Source organism: Suricata suricatta, chromosome 1 (genome assembly GCF_006229205.1).
Source record: "Suricata suricatta isolate VVHF042 chromosome 1, meerkat_22Aug2017_6uvM2_HiC, whole genome shotgun sequence".
NCBI lineage: Eukaryota > Metazoa > Chordata > Mammalia > Carnivora > Herpestidae > Suricata > Suricata suricatta.
Window position 1 is genome coordinate 178,994,037 of NC_043700.1, and position 22,300 is coordinate 179,016,336.

The 22,300-nt window shown below is 38.6% G+C and overlaps 1 protein-coding gene across 1 annotated transcript in view; it reads right to left on the reverse strand.

Moving 5' to 3' along the window:
* The window catches only part of SLIT2 (slit guidance ligand 2), a 379,517-nt gene that overhangs the window by 81,094 nt on the left and 276,123 nt on the right, over positions 1 to 22,300 (reverse strand). Inside the window, exons 14-22 of the mRNA XM_029952292.1 lie at positions 19,011 to 19,154; positions 18,735 to 18,898; positions 17,733 to 17,756; positions 14,060 to 14,210; positions 11,353 to 11,427; positions 10,281 to 10,424; positions 6,245 to 6,388; positions 4,496 to 4,662; positions 2,781 to 2,913 (exon numbers count right to left, since the gene is read on the reverse strand). Coding sequence (XP_029808152.1) covers positions 2,781 to 2,913; positions 4,496 to 4,662; positions 6,245 to 6,388; positions 10,281 to 10,424; positions 11,353 to 11,427; positions 14,060 to 14,210; positions 17,733 to 17,756; positions 18,735 to 18,898; positions 19,011 to 19,154 — 1,146 coding nt within the window. The remainder of the gene's footprint in view (positions 1 to 2,780; positions 2,914 to 4,495; positions 4,663 to 6,244; positions 6,389 to 10,280; positions 10,425 to 11,352; positions 11,428 to 14,059; positions 14,211 to 17,732; positions 17,757 to 18,734; positions 18,899 to 19,010; positions 19,155 to 22,300) is intronic.

Below are 22,300 nucleotides of genomic sequence, written 5' to 3' on the forward strand. Positions count from 1 at the left end.
GGAAGAGTAAAAATGTCTGTCAGCAATGCAGTCACCTGGCTACAGATGTGCCTGTAAACCACTGTGGCACCTTGGGCACAGGGCACCTCTTACCCACTGTTGTGTCAGATCTTGAGATCCAAGGTGGAGGTTGTTAGGATTTTTGCTGGATACAGAAGTCACTGAGATATTGCCTCAGATAATAATCTATTTCAAATAGTTCAAGGTAAAACGCTTTATATAAAAGGCACAAGTCATCAAAATATGTAATAAATATGTAACTAAGAGTCAGGCATATGTTACGAGTTCTTACTTATGCCTGCTCAAATTTTCTGGCTTTGTGTTTCTTCTTCGCCTCCTCTTTCTGTCCTCTACCTACGTATTTCTTGGTGCCACTAGAGGGAAGCATAATCCCATACAGTTCAGGACTCGCCCACAATTCTGGAAAACGCTATAAGAGAAAGCTAAAAAGATTCAGAATGCGTGCTATGGATGTGTACGTGTAAAACAATCTAAGAGGGAAATTACATGGAACTGATTAAAAATAATAGATACCATTTGTTTAAAACTGTCCAATAATATGTACTTATTTTTGCCAAATTCTTTAATAATTTAATATACTATGTAGTGAAATTTTTCTAATACACACATATATGTGACTGTACAGAAGGATCTTGCTGACTTGGTATAACTCTAAAAACAAGCTCTTGGGAAGGTGAAACTAGAATTCTCAAGACATGAGTTAATATTTTCCTCATCTCTAGAACAGATTTCGTTAGAAAAATATTACTTTTTAATACTTTATAAGGAAACAGATTGAAAATTCAGCTGTCTGACAAAAGAAACATGGGTGGCAGAGATGAGGTATGAATCAAGCAGGTTCTCAGATGAAGTCTAATAGTGAAATTAAAGAATAAGTTAAAATTATTAGACAGGCATTGGGTGGAGGCCCTAAGGTATGGGCCAGTGACAAAGATGGGATTCTACGTTAAAGGTTATCCAGTTATGCTGAGGCTTGTGCTCATGGTTGGGATGTTTCTAGAATCGATGCCATGCATACAAAATACTCTACAGGCATCCTGCTTCCAACACTGGGTGGAGAGTGATCCTTTGAAATAATACTTACTAAGATAAGAATTAAGAATTTAATTACACATGCACAAAGTGGTGCTTATAGACAAATTAAGACCTGTCACTGGTGGCGAGAGAGAGAAACCGAACACTTCACAACATTTCAAATCTAAGAGGGACCTTCTGCATATACGTGCTAAGCTCACACCTTGTTTTTCTCTTTACGTGTTCAACTCAGGACCAGATTAGGATTTGTAGAACTGTGCATGATTTGAAAATAAGTTCTTTGGTAACCAAAGTGACATCTTCTTAAAACTCATAACTTATGTTCCATGTTGTCAAAAATTGATCAAAGTTGCTCATTTAGAATGTGTGTACTTATGTGCATGAATTACAGGTGCTCATCTGCACAAATCACATTTGAACTTGAGTCTTTTTTGAGAGAGAGAGAGAGAGAGAGAGAGAGAGAGAGAGAGAGAGAGTAGGGGAAGGGAAATAGGAGAGAGAGAGTAGGGAAAGGGGCGGGGGAGAGAGAGAGAGAGAGAGAGAGAGAGAGAGAGAGAGAGAGAGAGAATCCAAGTAGGCTCCATGCTAAGTATGACACAGGCTCCATCCCACGACCCTGGGATCATGATTTGAGACAAAATCAAGAATCAGATGCTTAACCAACTGAGCCACCCTTGAACGTAAATCATTTTTGATACATGGTTCCATATCATAAAAACAAACAGAGGCAAAATGACTCAACTGCAGTCACATCAAGCATTTGTTGATGGCACCTAAGTGTACAGATTCTGGAATGGAATGGGGCATGCGGGCTTCATAACACCCAGGCCGCTTGTTCTTAGTCCATTCCACATATGTGACAGGACGCAGTGGAGGAAGTGTGCTCAGGACCTAGATAACGGTATACTGACCATGTAATATGTGGTCATAAATCAGTTATGAAAATGTCAGGGATAATTCATACCCTTATGATCAAAAGGATTCTCATTCAAGGCCAAAGGGCAATACCTCTTTTTAATATAAAGATTATGCTTGCTTCTTCTATATTCTAGATATTTATGAATCCCACGTGAGGAGATACTCTCCCAGGGGTCACAGTGGTAAGGAATAATTAGCCATATAGAATATGGAATATCCCAGACACTGTAGATCAACGAAAAATACAGCATTTCCCAAGGTGTATCTGATAGAACATTAGTCTTGCAAGATAGTCCAGGAGAAAAGGGCTACAGGAACAAACAAGTATTGGAGTTATATTTTACCACCCTCTCTTGGAGCATCATAACGCACCTTAGCATAACATAGACACTGAGAAATCATGCAGTGAATAAAAGAGAAACACGCACAACCAAAACTTTCCTAGTGCATCTAAATTGGCTTTTTATTTAAAAAAAAAAAAGCCGCACAGTTTATTTGTTTATTCTGAGAGAGAGTGCAGGGGAGGGGCAGAGAAAATCCCATGCAGGCTCTGCTATTGGCTTGGAGCCCGATGTGGGGATCAATCTCACAAACTGTGAGATCATGACCTGATCACGAAGAGTTGGATGCTCAATCAAGTGAGCTACCCAGATGCCCCTAAACTGCCCTTTATATTACCTATTTAGGGTTTTACATGAAACTATTTAATGCCTACAGAATGGAATTTGGGAACGGGACTCTGAATTTTCCATTTCCCTTGTTGAAATATTAATTGTTAAGGAAACAGAAAGACCAGCTCTACTCACAATTCAGTGACGTCTCTTGGAATACCTTTGGGCAAGACCTTCAAGGCCTTGTTGCTACACCTGACGACCGTATCCAAACATGTACATTCCGTGGGGCAGCGAGACAGTGGGGAACAGCTGTTGTCATCATTTCCTAAATTGCCAAAGGGAACACAGAAAAGACCAGATTTGTGGCTTTGAAAATGATAGAAGGGATGTTATGCTTTTAGCTTAACAAACGCTAGAGTCTTGAGCCATGTGATCACTTATATACATACATGACACTAAGTATTTACAAATTGATACCATATGCTTTATTTAAAATTTTTTGACATTTATTTATTTTTGAGAGACAGAGAGAGATGGAGCATGAACAGAGAAAGGGCAGAGAGAGAAAGAGACACAGAATCTGAAGACAGGCTCCGGGCTCTGAGCTAGCAGTCAGCACAGAGCCCGATGAGGGGCTTGAACCCACGAACCATGAGATCATGACCTGAGCCAAAACCGGACATTCAACCGACTGAGCCACCCAGGCGCCCCAATACCATATGTTTTATACAGCACTGTTTTCAGAGTGCCTAGGGCAGGATTCCCAAAAATAATTCACAATTTATATTATCCAAACAATCATAACAGTAATTTGCTCAGTTATTTATACAAATGATACTTTTAATTAAAATATAGAAATGTAAACTGAATAAACTGTGTCATAAGGACACAGACATGAAGAAACATAGAGTGATAGATTAAAATGTTTAGCAGAAAATGTAAAGGCCCCTTATTTTAAAAAAAGTGTTTAATTTTGAGAGATAGGGAGAGACAGAGCATGAGCAGGGGAGGAGCAGAGAGACTGGGAGACACAGAATCCGAAGCAGGTTCCAGGTTCTGAGCTGTCAGCATAGAGCCATATGGGGGGCTGGAACCCACAAACCGGGAGATCATGAACTGAGCTGCAGTTGGATGCTTAACTGACTGAGCCACCCAGGTGCCCTAGGGCCCCTCATTTTAAAAGATAAGGCTCAAGGGGCTCTCCACTTACTGGTAGTGTTAATAGAACCTGCTCTACCTACCTTATGAGGCTACTGCTAGATTTCAAATAAGGTGATATATACAGAGCATTAAAAAGTGAAAACTATTATTTTTGTTAGATGTACTATAACTTTTTCTTCTTCTCTTTTTTTCTTTGAGTGAGAGAGCTCACAGAGTACAAGTAGGGGAGGAGCAAAGAGTGAGAAAGACACAATGTGAAACAGGCTCCAGGCTCCAAGCTGTCAGCACACAGCCCAATCGGGGCTTGAACTCATGACCCTTGAGATCACGACCTAAGCTGAAGTTGGACGCTCAACAGACTGAGCCACCCAGGTACCCCTAGAATTTCTATTTTTTAAGTGAATTGTTTTTCTCCTTTGAAAATGGCAGTTACTAAAAGAGATGCTTAGAATAATAAAGAAAAGTTAAAATGAAGCTATATAACAGTATCGACCACAAGCTGAAAACTGGAAAATATAAATAAAAAAACATTCAAAAAAACAAATCGAATAGACTCGGAGGTGAAAACACAGTCTGAGAAAGTATGTGCCCTGTTTCTAAAACAAAACAAAACAAAACAAAACAAAACAAAACAAAAGCAAAACATGCCCCAAACTATCTTTGGCCTGAATGGTATACTTGTGCCCCCTAGTGTTGGGCCGGTCACCGAATGCCTGGTAACAAAAGATTCGACAGGATTTTCTTACCATCATCACACGTGAAGTCTTGAATGGCAACATCCTGGATGGGGATTTCTTTGAGGAAATATGGTTTTTGACATCGAGGATTTCCGGTTACAATTCTTTTCTTTCTGAGCCATTCCCCCAGCCACGCCAGGTAGCAGTTACAGTTAAAAGGATTGGCCAACAGGTTTCTAAGAGCCGCGGGCAAACAATGCAGGGATGAGTTTGGCAGGTCATTTTTCTCACCTCTCAAAATCCCATGCCACCATCTTTCTCACACAATTTCTGCTGGAATGATTCCTTCTTGTCCTTTGTATTATCCACCCCCCTCCCTTCTCCTATTCATACTCAATCACACACAACATATGGGATGTGGGTTTTTTTTGGCTAAAATATTTGCTTGGAACTTGAAAAATAACAACACTTTCAAATAAGAATTCTTCAAATAATTTCATGCAGAAAATAAGGCAAAGGCAGCAATTTTGGGGTTTATGCCATGGATCCTGATAGATACCTCATTTAGAGACAATTTAAACTCGTCAGAGATCTGATTCGCTGTCAAATTTCCCTACATGGATAATGCAGTAATTTAATATAAAGATGAAGGCTGATTACCTTATATTATTGAGTTTAACCTGACAACAGCTATTTTATTAATTTGTCATTTCAAGATTTCCATCTCTTATTTGCTCCAGAGAATAGGTTTCCCATCTAAAGTGACAGCTGAGTTGATTAAATGCCAGTTATAAAAATGAATTTACTTCTATAAATCTCAATACTTTTGGCATCTCACCACTTCAGCACAAACCTATTGACAACCTTATTATTTATAAACATGCCATCTTTAATATGCACAAATTAGTCACTCGATGTAAAGTGTCACATTTTATGTAGAAAGAGGATTAAGTACTTTATTGATGGATGGATGCTTCCTTCAGATTATTTCTTCAGGGACTTGAGCTATGTTGGACACGTTTTCTGTTTTGTTGTGTTTTTTTCCTTTCTAACTACCTTTTTAATTATATTAGTATATTTAGATGCCACCATCAGTAGGAAATCAAATCTGTTGTAAGATTTATCATTTCAAACACTGTTCTTTAGATAATGACATATAAGAGAACTAAAATATATTGTGTAGAGGGTTTTTTTTTTGTTTTTTGTTTTTGTTTGTTTCTTAAAAACACCTTCTGAGTTCTGTCTATGGACCTACAAATATTCTTTATTTTCTAACCGTCTACATAAAATATCCTCTCAGACAGGCTCAACCTATTTCTTCAATATTTTTCTAATATCAAATAAATGCCCTCTAGTGAACAGTCTCTGGTCTTGGTCTGGTCATCCTAATGTAGCTCCTGTCACTGTGAATGACCCTTTTGGGCACCGTTTGTTGGCAATAACCCTATCAGCTCTGTTTTTATGATATTTATACCGAAAAGACTCCAATGTGAGAACACTGGGGAAAATCTACCACATTTCTGGATTTGCAGTGTAATCAAGTTATAAGACTAAAGTTATAAATCAAGTCATATCACATTGTTATAAAAAATAACCGGCTGAAAAATATTATAATGTTTGTTAAATTTTAATATGAGAGGATAGGTAATATTTTTAGAAAAATTAACATAAATTTAACATACATATTTGTTGAACCCTAAACCCTTGATTCCATTTTTGTGAAATGCCCAATAATGTATTAAAATGCTATTAATAAAAGGAATAAATATAACACATTGGCTCAGTAATACAGAAATGAAGACGATCTTTCATACTTACAGAGTAGATAAAGAATGCAGAGTATCAAATGCCCCTGGTGCAATGGTAGTGATTTGATTATCATACAAAGAAAGCAAACGCACAGAACTCAGTCCTATGAAACTGTCATTGCCAACACAGCTTATGCGATTACTTCTCAACATCCTGAGGGAAGGGAGAACATTGTTATGGAGAGAAAGCACCAAGCAATCAGTTTTGCCCATCTGAGGACCCAAATAACCCCTCTTTGCAAATGTGTGCACCATTCTTACTGTTTTCTGAGTGATCTCTTGTCATTAGGAATTGCTGTGGAAATATACCAAGAAATGCTTAGTTCGCAATGATCACACTCAGCTATAAAAATGCACAGGTGAGCCTCACGTGGACTCAGCACCATCCGATGAGGGTAAAATGTCTTCCTCTGATGCTATAATTATGTCTGCCTGGTTACATAATGTCCTACTTCACCTACAGCTCTCTGAGCCCTTGAAGCTCTGTGATTTGTGTATTAACAGTAGCATTGCATCTGAGGTTTAACAGAAAGGAAGCAGAAAAGAATCAATAGTCACACACAGCAAATGCAGAACTGAGCGCATCTCAAGGACTTAGATGCCAAGTCAATGTCAGCACAGGCTTGGGAACCCAAACTAGATTGAGTACCTGAAATCTTGCACACGTTATTTTTCTTTATGAAACTTATCATTTTAAAGTTTGGAACTTAAAAAGAGACAGGAGTTAACAGATCCCGGTTGGTGACCATGAAGTTTAAATCTGCTTCTCTCTCTCTCTCTCTCTCTCTCTCTCTCTTTTTAAAATTTTATTTATTTATTTTGATAGAGATCACAAGCAAGGGAAGAACAGAGAGACCGAGAAAGTGAATCACAAGCAGGTTCTGAAATGTCAGTGCAGAGCCTGATACGGAGCTGGAATTCAGGGACCGTGGGATCACATCCTGAGCCAAAATGAAGTCAGACGCTTAACCACTGACTGAGCCACTCAGGAGCCCCTAAACTGGCTTCTCTTGAAAGAATTCTGACCTCTTTAATAATTTTTTAGCTCCTGTCATTGGTAGGGTTAACACTGATGCCTTTTCCTTGTCATTGCTGAAGTTTTGGCTCCGTTCTCAGTTCTTTGCTGAACTGTTTATTTGTGGAGCTTAGAGAAGGAATGAAACGTGACCTAAAAAGTCTGTGAAAATGAATAGTTGCCATGAATCTTATTCAGGATTGCTGAGGTTATTTTACTTAATTTTGCTAGGCATGTGTTGACCACCCTACTAGAACATTGCAGTATGTAAAACAAAACAAAAAGAGGGAAAAATAAGTGAATAAAAAAGTGTTGCCTTAAAATTCTAGCAGGCTCTAAGAAATACATAAAAAATATCAACTTTTGTATTGTTAAGCCACAGATTGGGAGAAAGGATGATGCCTTCCTTGTCAAGGCATCACTTTATGCTAGGAAACAAACACACAACAGAGAAGTATTTTTATCCACACTATCATTTGCCATAAGTTATAAACAATATTTGGTCTCAGTCTTGGTGGCGTCATGGCCCCCTTGGAGAAGCTAAAGAAAGTTTTGGTTTCTGTTACTAGAAAAATCCATAAGCACACATATGTACCACGTTTTGGCTGCAATGAGGTTTATTAGCCTCAAAGAGTTAAGACCTCTAGAGATAATGGGGGTGTCTTGTCAAAACCTTTATAGATCCAAGCTGAAAGATATTACTTAGAGAAATACATATGTCCAGGTAAGCCTACTTTCATCCTTTGAATACTCTTGAGCTTGGCTCAAGAATGCCCTAGCACTCTTGTGTGGCAGAGCGGACCAAAGAGAGGGCCAGTGCATCTGTTTGTGCCCAAACACAAGGAGCACAAAAACATTGCTAGAAATATCATGAAGGAGAAAGTGGCTGTAGAGGACTTGTCTCAGGGAGAGTCCTGTGAAAGACACTGGTCAGAAGAAAACACTTTAATACGCCGCTTGAGTGGTGTTAGGAACTCAACTACGTGCTCCAGAATTCACACGTTGAATCCTGACCCCCAGTGTGACTATATCTGGAGACAGGGTTTTGAAGGAGGTAATGAGGGTTAAATGAGGTCCCAAGGGTGGGACTCTTATCTGTTAGGACTTTTGTCCTTATATGAAGAGGAAGAGACCCCAGAGCATTCTCTCTCCGCATACAAAGGAAAGGGCATGTCAGAATAGAGTAAGAAGGCATCAGCTACAAGCTGATCTCCTTAGAAACCAACTCTCTCAGCAACTTGATCTTGGCCTTCTAGGCTCCAGAACTGTGAGAACACAAATTTCTGTTGTTTAAGTCATCAGTCTGTGACATCGTGCTGTGGCAGCTCAAGGCTGACTAATGCAGGTGGGCTACAGACTCCTTCCTCACCCCCCACCCCTTCTCTCCACACCACCCCAGGCTGCCTCTTCCAGAAGTTTCTAGTAACAAGAAGTTCCTCAACTACCTTCCAACAAAAGATGCTTCTGCTTGTAGGATTCATGTTCTGCAGAGTTGCCTGGAGCAGCCTGGGGGAGGGACGTGGGGGCAGGAACAGATGCAGCCGCCCGTGGTGTATTTTCTCTGCTCCCCCCTACCCTCTCCTCAGGATCTCCTCCATCAAAAGCCTAAAGAACTACTTGTATAACATTTTGAAGGGGCTCAAGTTAGTCCGTGGGAGGGCTGCAGGCTGGCCCTGCTGGATGGTAGGTTCCACTCTATTCCTGGGAAGCTCAAGGGGCAAATGTCTACACTCATGGGCAGCGGTTTCTCAGTAGGACTCAAATTTACGATGCTATGAACACATCCACGCAGGCCGGGGAAATGGTCTTCTCCCTCTGCGTCAGATGAAGAGCAGGAAAGGGACAGCCTTCTGGCTGTGGCTCTGAGGGGCAGGTGACGGTTTAGGAGAGACAGTAGAGCATGGAACTCTCTCCACTGCAGTCCCCTCAGCTGCTTCGTGGTTACAAATAGTTTCCTTCGTGTCTTCCAAAGGCTTCAGAGTGTTGATTTATCCGTCTTCCAATTTTAGGTTGCCACTTTTGTCAAACATAATTATATACTTCAGAGAGAATCAAAACTACATGTATGCATTGTAGAAAATCCAAGTTAACATAAAATGCTGTTTTTGCTATTCAATCCAATCCCTGTTCTCTTTGGCCAGCAACTTTTTGGAAACATAAAGAATTTCTTTGTCCTAATCTCCCTACCCCCTGAGCAAGTAGACACAACTCTTAGCAAATTGCTTTGAAACAGACAGTATGGGGTGACCTGGTGGCTCAGTTGGTTAAGCGGCCGACCTTGGCTCAGGTCATGATCTCGTGGTTCAGGAGTTCAAGCCCTGCGTCAGGCTCTGTGCTGATAGCTCAGAGCCTGGAGCCTGCTTCACATTCTGTGTCTCCTTCTTTCTCTGCCCTTCCCCTGCTCATACTCCGTCTCTCTGTCTCTCAAAAATAAATAAACATTTAAAAATTAAAAAAAAAAAGAATAGACAGTGCAAGATCTACCATCAGTCAGTCTCTTTTTCACTAAGACCTCACAGGAGCAGCCAAAGGCGGTTTCCAGATAAACTGTTAGTTATTCTGTGCCACAGGGTTTGGATTTGATTCTGAAGCTAGAGCCCTGGGACCGACGGCAAGTGTTAGATGGAAGTGTTTGAGGAAGAAGAAAGAGAATGAACATTCTCAAGCAGAATGGGGGGAGAGGGGACATTTGTACAGGCACTGGACAAGGGCAATCTTTTTTGCTTCAGGAATCAGCAGTCAGAAGACATTCTTGGTCTTTTGTTAGCAACACACTGAAGTCAGGGGGATTCGAGGAAGGGAATGTTTGCTTGCACAAAACGTTGTGTGTGTGTGTGTGTGTGTGTGTGTGTGTGTGTGTGTGCGCGCGCGCATGCGCGCATGCACATGTGCATTTGTGTGAGAGAGACGCAAACGGACACAGGGGTGGTAGAGGGAGGAGGAGTCTGAGCTATTCCCCCATCCGACTTACAATGACCAGAGAACTACAGAGCCACAGTAGAAGAAGCACAAAGCAGGTGAGAATACTTACAATGTTTTCAGGCTTTCTAATCCCTTGAACATCTTATGCTGAACATTTTCCAAACGATTACTTGTAAGAAGTATTTCATTTACACCCGATGCTCCTTCAAATGCTCCCTCTTCAATGTCTGTGATCTTATTGTTGCTAAAGTTTCTAAATATAAAAAATTGTTGAAATGAAGATTTTAAGCTATTTCTTTCTAACAACGAGGACGATGAGGCATGTTTGACCATTTTCTTCTACTGAACAAAGTCAGTAGAAATATGACTGCCTTTTTCTCCAGTGAAAAGGAGAATTAATTAATATGAAACTCTTTGGGACGCAGTATAATATGGGAGTCACGTGCACAGGAAGTAGACTACACAGTCACTGTGACCATGGCCTGGATGCACATATGAAACAGAACAACCCTCCATTTCTCCTTTCAACGTTTCCTCTCATAAGGAAGCTGTTCCCTTGGCCTTACATACTTGACCTCTGCCCTGTCCCTCACTTCCTCCTCCTCAGAGGAGGGGACTATTGTCTGAGTGTTACTGAAACTGCTGAGTTTATAAACTTATTTTAAAATATGAGTTGTGGATATGTAGTAACACAGATGAGTTAACGAGCCAGTTTACCAATCATTAATTTTGACTATCTTCTAATGAAAGTTTAATGAAGCAAAAAGTCAAATAGTTGACATGAATGTGCTGACAGAAATGTAACAGTGTGGTTTAGGGTATAGTAAAGGAAGTTACAAAACATTACCAAACCCATTTCTAATGTGCTCAGATTGCTGAATTCCTGCTGTGGACACATAACAAACCAGCTGTCTGAATTAAAATAAGACGCCAGGGGCTCTGTTACAGAAAACATGGTTGGCATCGCCTGAATACATGGAAAAGAGGTGATTACTCAAACTCCTCTTTGAGAAATTACCCTAAATTCTTGTCACAGGTAGTCATTGTATGGAAATTTCTCCCGATCTTTTATAGTTTCCAATTTCCAACAAAATCTGAATAAAATTGCAAACACAATTGTTGTGTTGAAAACACAACAAAACAACACCGAAATTTTAAAATATGGCTAACGCACGACTTACATTTTACGTAACTGTGGAAGTTTCTTGAAGATTCCTGTAGCTTCCAGCACTGTGAATTCATTATTATTGAGACGCCTCAAAAAAAAAAAAAAAAAGAAATAGAAGTTTTATTACCAACAGTCAGGAAGGGACTAAATTTTATTTCTCATAACAGAATTGTAAGATCATTTAATGATTATTCTAATGTAAAATATAGAATCCATGCCATGGAATATCTTTGGGGAAGTACCAATTTCCCCCCTTTCACTCAAATTTCAAAGATCAAAATAAAATATGAAGAAGCATATAATAAAGAAAACTAATGATCAAAAATCAAAACCAGCTCTCAGTAATTTATAGAACAAACTTCCTCAAGATTTTTGCCATTATTGTCCCTCCTCCCCAAAAACAATTTTCTCCATAAAAACATTTTAAACCATTTTTTCTAATCACTTGCTGCATATATTTTTTTATTGGTGGGTTGTTTGATATGCAGTTTATATGCTAGAAAATTCACTCCTTTATAGCGTACAATGTAGTGGTTTTTAGTGTATTCACAAATTTGTGCAACCATTTTTGCTACCTGATTCCAGTATATATCCATCACCCAAAAGAAAAATCTCGTACCCATCAGAAATCACTCTCAACTTGCATCCCTCCCTCCCTCAGTCCTTAGCAACCACTAATTTACTTTCTGTTTCTATGGAGTTTCCTATTCTGGATGTTTTATATAAATGCACTCATAAAAAATGTGGCTTTTGTCACTTTGCATAATGTGTACAAGGTTTATCCATGTTTAGCATACATCAGCACTCCATTCCTTTTTATGGCCAAATAATATTCCAATCTACGGACATACCAATTTGGTTTATCCCTTTATCAGCTAACTGATATTTGGGTTGCTTCCACATTTTTTTGATTATCACAAATAGTGCTGCTACCAATATTGGCATGGAAGTTTTTGCCTGGATGTATGTTTTTGATTCCTTTGGATATTTACATTGGTGCGAAATTGCTGGGTTACATAGTAAAACTATGTTTAACAATTTGAGGACTAGCCAAATTGTTTTCCGAAGATACTGTGTCATTTTGTATTCCCTTAGCAATGTATGAGGGGTCCAATTTCTCTCACCTGTTACTATCTGTTTTGCTTTTATGGTCATTCTAGGGCATATGTTACCTCACTGTGGTTTTGATTTATGGTTCCCTAATGCTTGATGATACAAAGCATTTTTTAAGGTGCTTATTGGTCACTTGTATATCTTCCTTGGAGAAATGTGCACACAAATAATTTAAGCGCTTTTTAATTGAGTAATATGCCTTTTTATTGTTGAGTTGTAGTAGCTCTTTATATATTCTGGATAGAAGTACCCTATCAGATATGTGATTTGAAAATATTTTCTTTCCAGTACTGATTTTTAAATGTATAATTTTAAAACCTCTAAATTTATTAATACACACACAAACTTTGCTGAATAATAAATTAGATGTTAGTGTTATAATTCTTAGTTTTGGACAAGTAAGCCTATTTAAGATGTTATCATGTAGAAAGATATAATTTGAATTACTGTTTGTAATAATACTGGAAGGATACACAATCCCTATGTGACCATAAAAATAGAGTAGAGGTCTTTTACTGCATGGTCTCCACACATTTCCAAAAATCCAAGAGTTATGAAATAGATTCAAAACCTAACAGGAATTAAAAAAAAAAGAATCACTACAGTCCCAGGGTAGTTTCTGTCATCCTTTGAAAGCATTACATTATTTTTAATTACTCAAATTGCTTAGAATTCATTAAGTAACAGGCATGAGTATAGGCACGGTGGGAGATAAACTGTAACACCCAATCCCTGTCATCAAGGAGCTACAATCTAGTTGAAGACAAAAGGATTATGGATGCAGAAAAGGACAACCAACTTTGCAAAGAAGTGAGTGGCAAATACCAGATGGTGCTATACATAAACGTTGCTAAGATGTTCCAAAAACAATGAGATGCCACCAGGTTTTTCTTCAATTTTTAGAAAACTAGCATTAGTTTTATAAATAAAGTCACTAAAGGCAAGCCATACGTGGCACAGAATCTAAAGATGATTCAACAAACATATTTTAGCACCTAGAATGTGCTGGGCCCCAGTTTTGGTTATAAATATAAATCTGGTCTCGCTGTCCTTTTGGTTTTCCTGCTATGCTATCCATTGTTCAGAACAAAACAAAACAAAACAAAACAAAAAAATCTACCCTCTTGGCTTTAATACTTAACAATCACTGAATCCTTCCACCTTCAGGTTTGTAAAGTAGTAGAGCAGATAAAGCCTCTATGATTGAATTCATAATTTACAGAGTTTCAAAATGGCGATTCTCAAAGTCCTTTCTTTAGTTACTATGAAAGACTATACGTCTTAGAAATCTATTACATGTGTAGAAATGAATATGGGCATAAATAACACCCAAGAAATAAATATCGAATGAATGCTTTTACTATTAGCATTATTAAGAGCTAACTGATTTTTTGAGAAGTACATTATTTTCTGGAGTTGTATCTCGGGTCAGATAGATGAAGTCAGATAGCCTCTAATCTATATTTGTACCAAGAAGGGTTATGGCCACGTGTGTTCATTAAAATCAATGTAATTATCGAGAATAAAAGAGCAACACAAAAATCCCTTGGCTTCGATGCTTTCATTCCCTCCCTCCCAACCTGGATTTTGTTAGGAGATGAACTCACAGCTCTGCGGTGTACTGGGGAATGTGGTCTGGGATTTTGGTGAGCTTCTGATTGGAACAGTCTACAGTGGTCCCTTCACAGCGGCACTTTTCAGGGCAAGCCAAATCTGCAAAGCAGTCTCCACTTAATTTTGATCGATAATCTTCTGTACCTATTGAGGATTCAAGCCAAAAGAAAAAAAAAGATACTTAGTCTATCTAAAGGTTAGAATATTCGTTAGTTTTTAGGAAGAAAAATAGTAAGATAACTATAGATTATGCAGCAGGGAGACAACTTGGGGAATTTTTGGTCAATGGACGTCAGGAGAGGGTTAAAACAAGGGCTTGGAATTTGCTGGAAAAAAGAGTAACCAGATTCACAGGACAGGAAAACATTAATAGAGATGAGCTTTTCACAGCTGTACTTTCTGCTGATCCAGTTATGAGCCATTCTAGCCTATTTGACAGCTAATCATACAATGGCTATTAATTGTTAAAAAGTGTATTTTTTTCTCTGAGTCAAGAATTTATAATGTATCCAGTAATAAACATATCCCTATATATCATTTTAAATTAGGGCTTTCAAGGCAAATAGATGTACTCAGGTTTTTAAATTTTCTATGGTGTTTTATTATTCTCTCCCTCTCACATAATCTTCAGAAATGCCTAAAAAGCCCTCTTTTTTCATTTTGATTTTATAAAAAGAGACCAGTAAATCCTGATTTAAGCCTCAGCAGCTTGTCATGCTGTAGAAAGCTGCGTGACGTTCCATGGTGCTTGACGGAACCATGTTTTACTCATACCTGGCAACCACATGGTTAGATCAAGCACAACAGAAAATCTCGCTACATAATCACTACACCATCCACTAGGCCAAGGGTAAGACTGAGAGGAAAGATGAAGGGAAGCAGGAGAAAAAAGCTACAGACGTTCTGGAAACGTAATACTGTTTACATGACATGCATTCTTCCCGTAGAATGTTTATGACCATAGTAAGAGTATTACTACCGCAGATTTCCTGGAAACACAAAGAAGGGGCTACACTGAAAGGTGCCTCCATTGTTCCTCAGAACTGCAGAATGGAAACAACGGCTTTCGGGAACAACATCCGGGAAGAAGTTGAAGGGGAGCTACAAGGACAACAGAGAAGCTCAAAAGATCGTGGTTTCTTCTTGGGGGGAAAAAGTGCAAAAAGACCGAGACTAGAAGAAGGTACATCAGGATTGAAAAGGGAGTGCATTATGTTTCAGATCAGACACTTTTACTTACAGCCAAAATGGTGAATTCCTGAAAAAGTAAAGATCACCAAGAAGGAAAGAGAGAGTAATCTCAATTAAGATTAATAAACACATACATAAGACTAGCTAAGGTCTCTTCCTTCTTTCCTTGTTCTGGCAATTAGTGGGGAAAAGGCACAGTATGACAGCAATCGTCATGCTTTGCAAGCTTTTGTAGTCATTTTTTGAAGCGCAGTGGTCTTACGGGAAAAGCAATGGGATACAAGATGCACAGCACAAGTTAGGTTCTTGTCGATTCCTTTAAATGATGAACTCTCTGCAAGATAGATGTTCTTTTGAGTTATCACTATAGTATCTAGAATGCCATATAGAATGAAGGGAGGCAGGTAAACAGGCAAACTCAAGTGAAAAATGAATCATGGAGACCTTTACAAACAAATCCATCTGGATTAATCCTTGGGTTGCAGCTTGCATGCTTTTTAACCATGTTTCCAACTTATAAATAATGCCACTTAGTGGAAATGAAATGAGAATCTCATCCGATGGCAAAGCTGAATATAATCACTTCATCAGATATGGCGATGAATGCCTAGGCTTTCATTGAGGAACACTTGTAATGTAGTTTAGGCTTTCATTTTAAAACTGAAATGAAGAAGTACTGGGAACAAGGTCTACATGACAGGTACCTGGGTACCTTACATTTAAAATAATCTGCATTCAATGCAATGACAATGTTGTTTATTTTAGGGAGACTGTTTAGGGAAGCTAAAATTTTAATTGAAATCTATGGGAAAAAATGAAGAAAAGGCTCAAAGAAACCATCTGAGTCCTGACTTCTATTACTATGTCTTTAATGTAAACTGAATTTCAGAAATTGAAAATGGAGCTATGATATCACATATAAAATGTATTTCCAAGAAAGCTTATTTTGACTACTGTCAATAAATGGGCAGAACTGTTTCAAACTTATGAAAACAATCTGACTTTGAGCCTTTAATTGGTGACCCAGAAATATTAATTTCTAAATTATTAATAATGTAGAATTAAATGTAATCAATTGACGAATTTGGTAGCAATTATATTAGCTGTTATAATTTGAGGATTTAAGCAATATTAATGTTTTATCCCATAGGTATTCTGGCGTTTAGAGTATGGCTTTTTCTGGGTAAGTAATAGTTATCAGATGACTTTCTGCTTAACAATGTGGTAAAAATAATGAATTTTAAAGATTGCCTATGAAGGCCAATCAGCTGTTTTTCCCAACATGTTATGTCTTATGTAACCATAGTAGTATATACAATATTTCTGATCACTCAAGCTCAAAATAAGTAATAAAATCTGTTAAATGCACAAAATTATGCAAATTATAATTCAATAATGGCAAATAACACATATCTCCTTAAAATAAAGACCAAACCCAGAACTCTTCTTTAAAACATCAGTATGGTTTTTGCATACTAACGCCATATAAATATCTTCTTAATGGTAGCTGTTAAAATATATAATAGTCTAGAATATCCCCAGGAGGTGGTAAATGTAGCCAATTAATTACTAACACATATTTTTATATAACGATTTAAAACAAACAAGTCAAGAGGCATTTACACAGTTGGCAGGCAAGGAAAAAAGAAGTGAAGAAACATATTTCAAAGAACTAGTTCCCAAATCATTAGGCTTGACAGTGTTAAGATTGTAGTGGTAAAGCATTTCAATTACTTTTCGAAAATACATTTCATTCATCAGCCAAAATTATCAAGGCACTTCGAGCCCATGAACACCTGATGCAGGATGCATGTCAGTATCGTTTTTGGGGAGTTACATTGTCACTCCTGGCATACAAGAAGTTTGTTAAGTTTTTTTAAGTCACAAACAATGTGCAATTGCATGTAAGCAAGGAGGAAGTTGCTTTTTTGTATAAAACGTGAAGCAATAGTAAGCCAAATAAAGCAAAAAGTAAGGCACACATTTTTGGTGTGATGAGTGACATCAAAAACGTAAATCTCACGGTTGGAAAGGGAATTCTGTGTGTTTGTAACTGATTTCAGGTAGGACTAGTTCTTTGACATCAGAAAGGTCTCTGTCTTTAAAACCAGCTCAATAAGCTACATTTTAAAAACAGGTTGAAAGATCAGATATACTACATGGGGAGAGAAAAGGATTTAAGGAGAAGGCTATAGGTTCAAACATTTTAGCTACTGTGAGAAATTTTAGATAATGTGCCAAAGTGAGAGAGAGAAAAAAAAGATGGGGGTTTAATAATATACAGTTTAACATCAGAAGCTGCATGCAAAGGTCAGGTTTTCAGGAAACAGCTACAAGTGATCTATGCAGAAGTAAATCTATCTACAGAGTACCCACTAGACTTTCAAACGCATGCATATCAAAGTTTCAGAAGCTATATTTTATAAGGTGAGGAAAGGGTGTCTGCGGTTAGTCCTACTACCGAGCAAAACCTACCTGGAATGAAATACTGTTCTTTAGCTAAATAAAAAAAAAAGAGAAAAAAAATAGAAGATGCGCCTGAATGTCAGCAAGCAGAGACAGGAGTTATATTAGATTAAGAATGGACTAAAGGTACTATAATTAAGTGAATTCTACTCACAGCAGTGGCTGAGGTATAATAATGTTCAGTGAGTAGTAAATGTATCTAGAACCATGGACAATAAATGGCTTTGTTTTGATATTAGCTTTTTAGTATGAATTAACTGCCGAATGTGAAATACCCCTGAAATAGTCAGATATCATATTACCCAAAACATTCAGAATGTGTTTTATCATAAGAAAACAGAAAAAATTAGTCCAAAGCAAATAGTAAATGTTAATGCTGTAAGTCTTTTATTTAATAGTAATAGAATGCATCTATATTTAGCTTTTCATGAATAAATATAATAGTACCCAAATGCTAAAAGATGGCCTTTTGGAAAAAAATTTATTCTCAGAGTCCTATTTAAAATAAGAGGATGAAAAATAAGAAAACACACTTGGTGCAAGAAGCAAGGGTTAGGGATTTTTTTCCCTCTAATTTTGAGCCTGAGCAAACCACCTAACTAAGTCTCAGTTCCCTTTCTGAAGAAATAAGAACATGATTGATTACCTAAAGTTTCACAATGGAGAATAATCCAACAAACATACGACTTTGACAGACTTAAAAAGTATCTGCGTTTGCTAAAAGGCCCTGCATTAAGTTCAAACTCTAAAAATCCAGCATGAAGTATCCAGGCATCTTTTTTCTTGGCTGGTAGCCTATTTGTTATGCTGGATATATGTTGAAAATATTATATATAGCAGGGCCATCTGAATTGTGTCTACAGGTCTCATTACTTGGTTCTTTGTGGGCAGCAGAAAAAGATCGATACCCTACAATGTTTGGTAATTCATCTGAAGACTGGGTGTCTCCACATCTCCATCACCACTGTTTTTGGTAACACAGGTGAAATGTCACATGAAGTAAGAGATTACCTGAACAACGGAATTTCTTGCTTTTGATCTGTCCTATTCTTTTGTTTGCCAGACGCCGAGGGCTGGTGCAGCGGGCACCACTGGTCTCGATGGGGTTGATATGGAGATAATCCGCGAGCCACTTGAGATGACAGTCACAAATAAAGGGGTTCTGGGCCAAATGCCTTGCAGAAACACATACAGAACACTTTTATACTTGACTTGCAATGAACTCAGCTCTCAAATCCATAGTGAAGACAGCGGCCATCATATCTGAGCCAAGCCATAGATACATACATGGTTTGGACGGCCCGGAGAGGTGAGAAGGTCCCCTTGGCGATGGTCTGAAGCTTGTTGTCATACAAGGAGAGAAGGTTCAAGTTGTGCAGATCCTGAAAAGCATCTACCCGAAGGCAGTTTATCTTGTTGGCATTCAATAATCTGTTTGATCAAATAGTTGCAGAATTAAAGTGCAGCATCTTGTTAACCCACCTTCAAGATTCTGTCCTTCTTGAGAAATACAAGAAGTCAAGAAATACATTACTCTGAACCTCAACACTAACATTTTAACTGTAATAATTTAGGTATCACAGGTGGAAGATTTGGGGTTATACCAGATAAAGTGAAGGGCAGGTAGTTTAATAAATCTAGTAGTACTTATGCATTTATTCAATAGAATTATGCAACATATTCTCTGAAAGGTGGAGGGGTAACAAAGCCAACCCAACTTCTGCTGTCAAGGTTGCCAAAAACAAAATAAAACAAAAAACCCATCATAAAACATTGGTCTCTCTAGCAGCTCTGTGATGTTCAGTCTATTTTCAAAGCAGAAGCCAGAGTGAGCCTTCTAAAACAAAGATTACTCTTCTCTCAATGCCAGGTAACAACTCTCAAATTGCTCTTAGCAAAACCAAAGTCCTGACAAATTGCCTTAACGCACAATAGGACCATTAGCACCCCCTTCTGAGCTCTGAGACCTCCAGGTTCTTCCCCTCAACTGCTTCAGCTCCAGCCACACAGCTCTCCCTGTTGGGATGTCTGCTTGGAATGTTCTTTGCTGTCTGACTACTCTGCTTCTTTGAATCTGTTCCAGTCTTATCTTCCCAATTCAGCCTGACCTGGCCACTCTCTTTGATACTGTTACCTGCGTTCGCCCCTCCTCAACCTCTAACACACTCAATTTTTTTACTAGGATCTTTTTTTCCTATTTTCTTAAGTGCATATTTCTTTCTGTTGTATATAATTTACTTGTTTCCTTATTTTTTAATTTTTTTAATGTTTATTTATTTGAGAAAGAGAGAGACAGCAGAGGAGGGACAGGCAGAGGGGAGAGAGAAAATCCCAAACAATCTCTGTGCTGTCAGTGCAGAGCCCAACACAGGGCTGGATGTCAGGAACCATGAGATAATGACCTGAGACGAAATCAGGAATCAGATTCTCAACCAACTGGACCACCCAGGTGCTCCTGATTTACTTACTACACTGTTGCTGTCATTTGCATGTTCCCTCCAGAAAACAGGCATATTGGTGGGTTTAGCTTCCTGATGTTTCTCATGGGCTTAACACATACTAAGTGCTTCAGAGATATCTGTTGTTGTTGTTTTTTTAAATGTTTTTAATTAAAAAAAATTTTTTTTACTCTTTTCATTTATTTGAGAGAGAGAGAGAGAGAGACAGCATGAGCAGGAGAGGGTCAGAGAGAGAGGGAGACACAGAATCTGAAGGCAGGTTCCAGGCTCTGAGCTGTCAGCACAGAACCTGATGCAGGGCTCAAACCCACGAACGGTGAGATCATGACCTGAGCCGAAGTCGAACGTTTAACGGATTGAGCCATCCAGGCACCCCGAGATATCTGTTGTTGAATGAATACTTTATAACCCTATTGGAGAATGACACAGTTCATAACCTCATTAATGGCCCTGGTCCTGTATTATAAATATCCATTTAACTTGGTTTAACACAATATCTCCCAAACTCATTTTATGTCAGACATGCTATCAACATTTGACATCAATGTTCGGTGAAGCTGGTTTACAAATCATACTTTGACAGACGCCTTTCTCGTAGGGCATATGTGATCACGCCCGAGCTTTTCTTCATGGCAGACTCCCTGTGAGAATACACCTGCCTCACCTTCCTCTTTCTTCCCCTCTCTGGCCTATGACGGCCTCACGGGAGCTGACTTTTTCCAGAACATGCCTTTCATCCAACTAAAGTATTTCTTTTTCTAGGTTCCCAAGGAAGCTGTTCAGTGCCATTTAGTCTTAGTACCTACTTTATGCAGGCCTCCTTGTTTGCCCTCCATGGGCAGAGAATTTTTCTGATACTTTTTTCTCTATTAGCATTTAGTTTAGTGTTTTGATACTTCAGGCTTGAACAAATATTTAGTAGCTCAAAACATATGTGCTCTGTGGTTTGGGTTTGTATGCCTTATTATTAACATAGGGTATTTCTGTTTTACTTGCTTTTTTTGTTAAGTTTATTTATATTTTGAGAGAGACAGAGAGCCTAAGCTGGGGCAGATTGAGGGGGGCAGGGGGAGAATCCCAAGCAGGCTCCATGCTGTCAGCACAGAGCCCAATATGGGTCTTGACCCCATGAACCGTGAGATCATAACCTGAGCCCAAACTAAAAAGTTGGATGTTTAACCAACTAAGCCATCCAGGCACCTCTGTTTTCGTTGCTTTTTTAGGTATTCAACATACAAGCAAAGTTGTGATTTCCTCATGGTGATTCTCTTTCGTTCTCTTTTCATCCCCCTGTAGGAGCTGACATTTTGGCCTTCTCTGTATCCTCATAATGCTTTTTGTTAAAAGCTTAGGAACTAGTGTGAGGTATGGGCTGATAATCCCACGTCTCTACTCTGAGCCACAATACACCAGAGTCACACCGACTCTGTTCTCTAATCTGTCAGTCAAGTGAAGGAGTCAGAGAGCAGAAGTAAGGAGAAAGACAAAGTAGGGATCCTGGAAGACAACTGAAAAAGGTGTTGTTTTGAGCATTTCGTGAATTATATGGTCTGAAAATTAGGAGAAAGAAAGAGTTAGACACTACTTTCTTATGTTCTTTCCGGTTACTTCTTTTCCCCAGTACCTCATCTGTTCAAGCAAATCTAAGATGCTTAACCAAGTTCTCAACTACCATAGACAATTGTGTTACTTTAGTCCTGGCAAGCTTAAGGATGGGCCTTGAACTAGAGATAAAATATTAGGCCAGGGGACAAAGATAGCTTTAATTTTTTTTTCATATTTATTTTATTTTCTGAGAAAGAGAGAGAAAGAGACATACCATGAGCAGGGGAGGGGCAGAGAAAGAGGGAGACACAGAATCTGAAGCAGGCTCCAGGCTCTGAGCTGTCAGCACAGAACCAGACGCGGGGCTCAAACTCATGAACTGTGAGATCGTGACCTGAGCCAAAGCAGGACGCTTAACTGACTGAGCCACCCAAGCTCCCCAAAGATAGCTTTTTAAGTAAGATTTTATCTACATACAGATCCTGGGGTTTATTAACCTGTTTGTTACACCAACGGCCAGTAAGTGTGTGTGGAAGGAAAGAGAAGGTACTATTTTCAGTGTTGGTACTAATC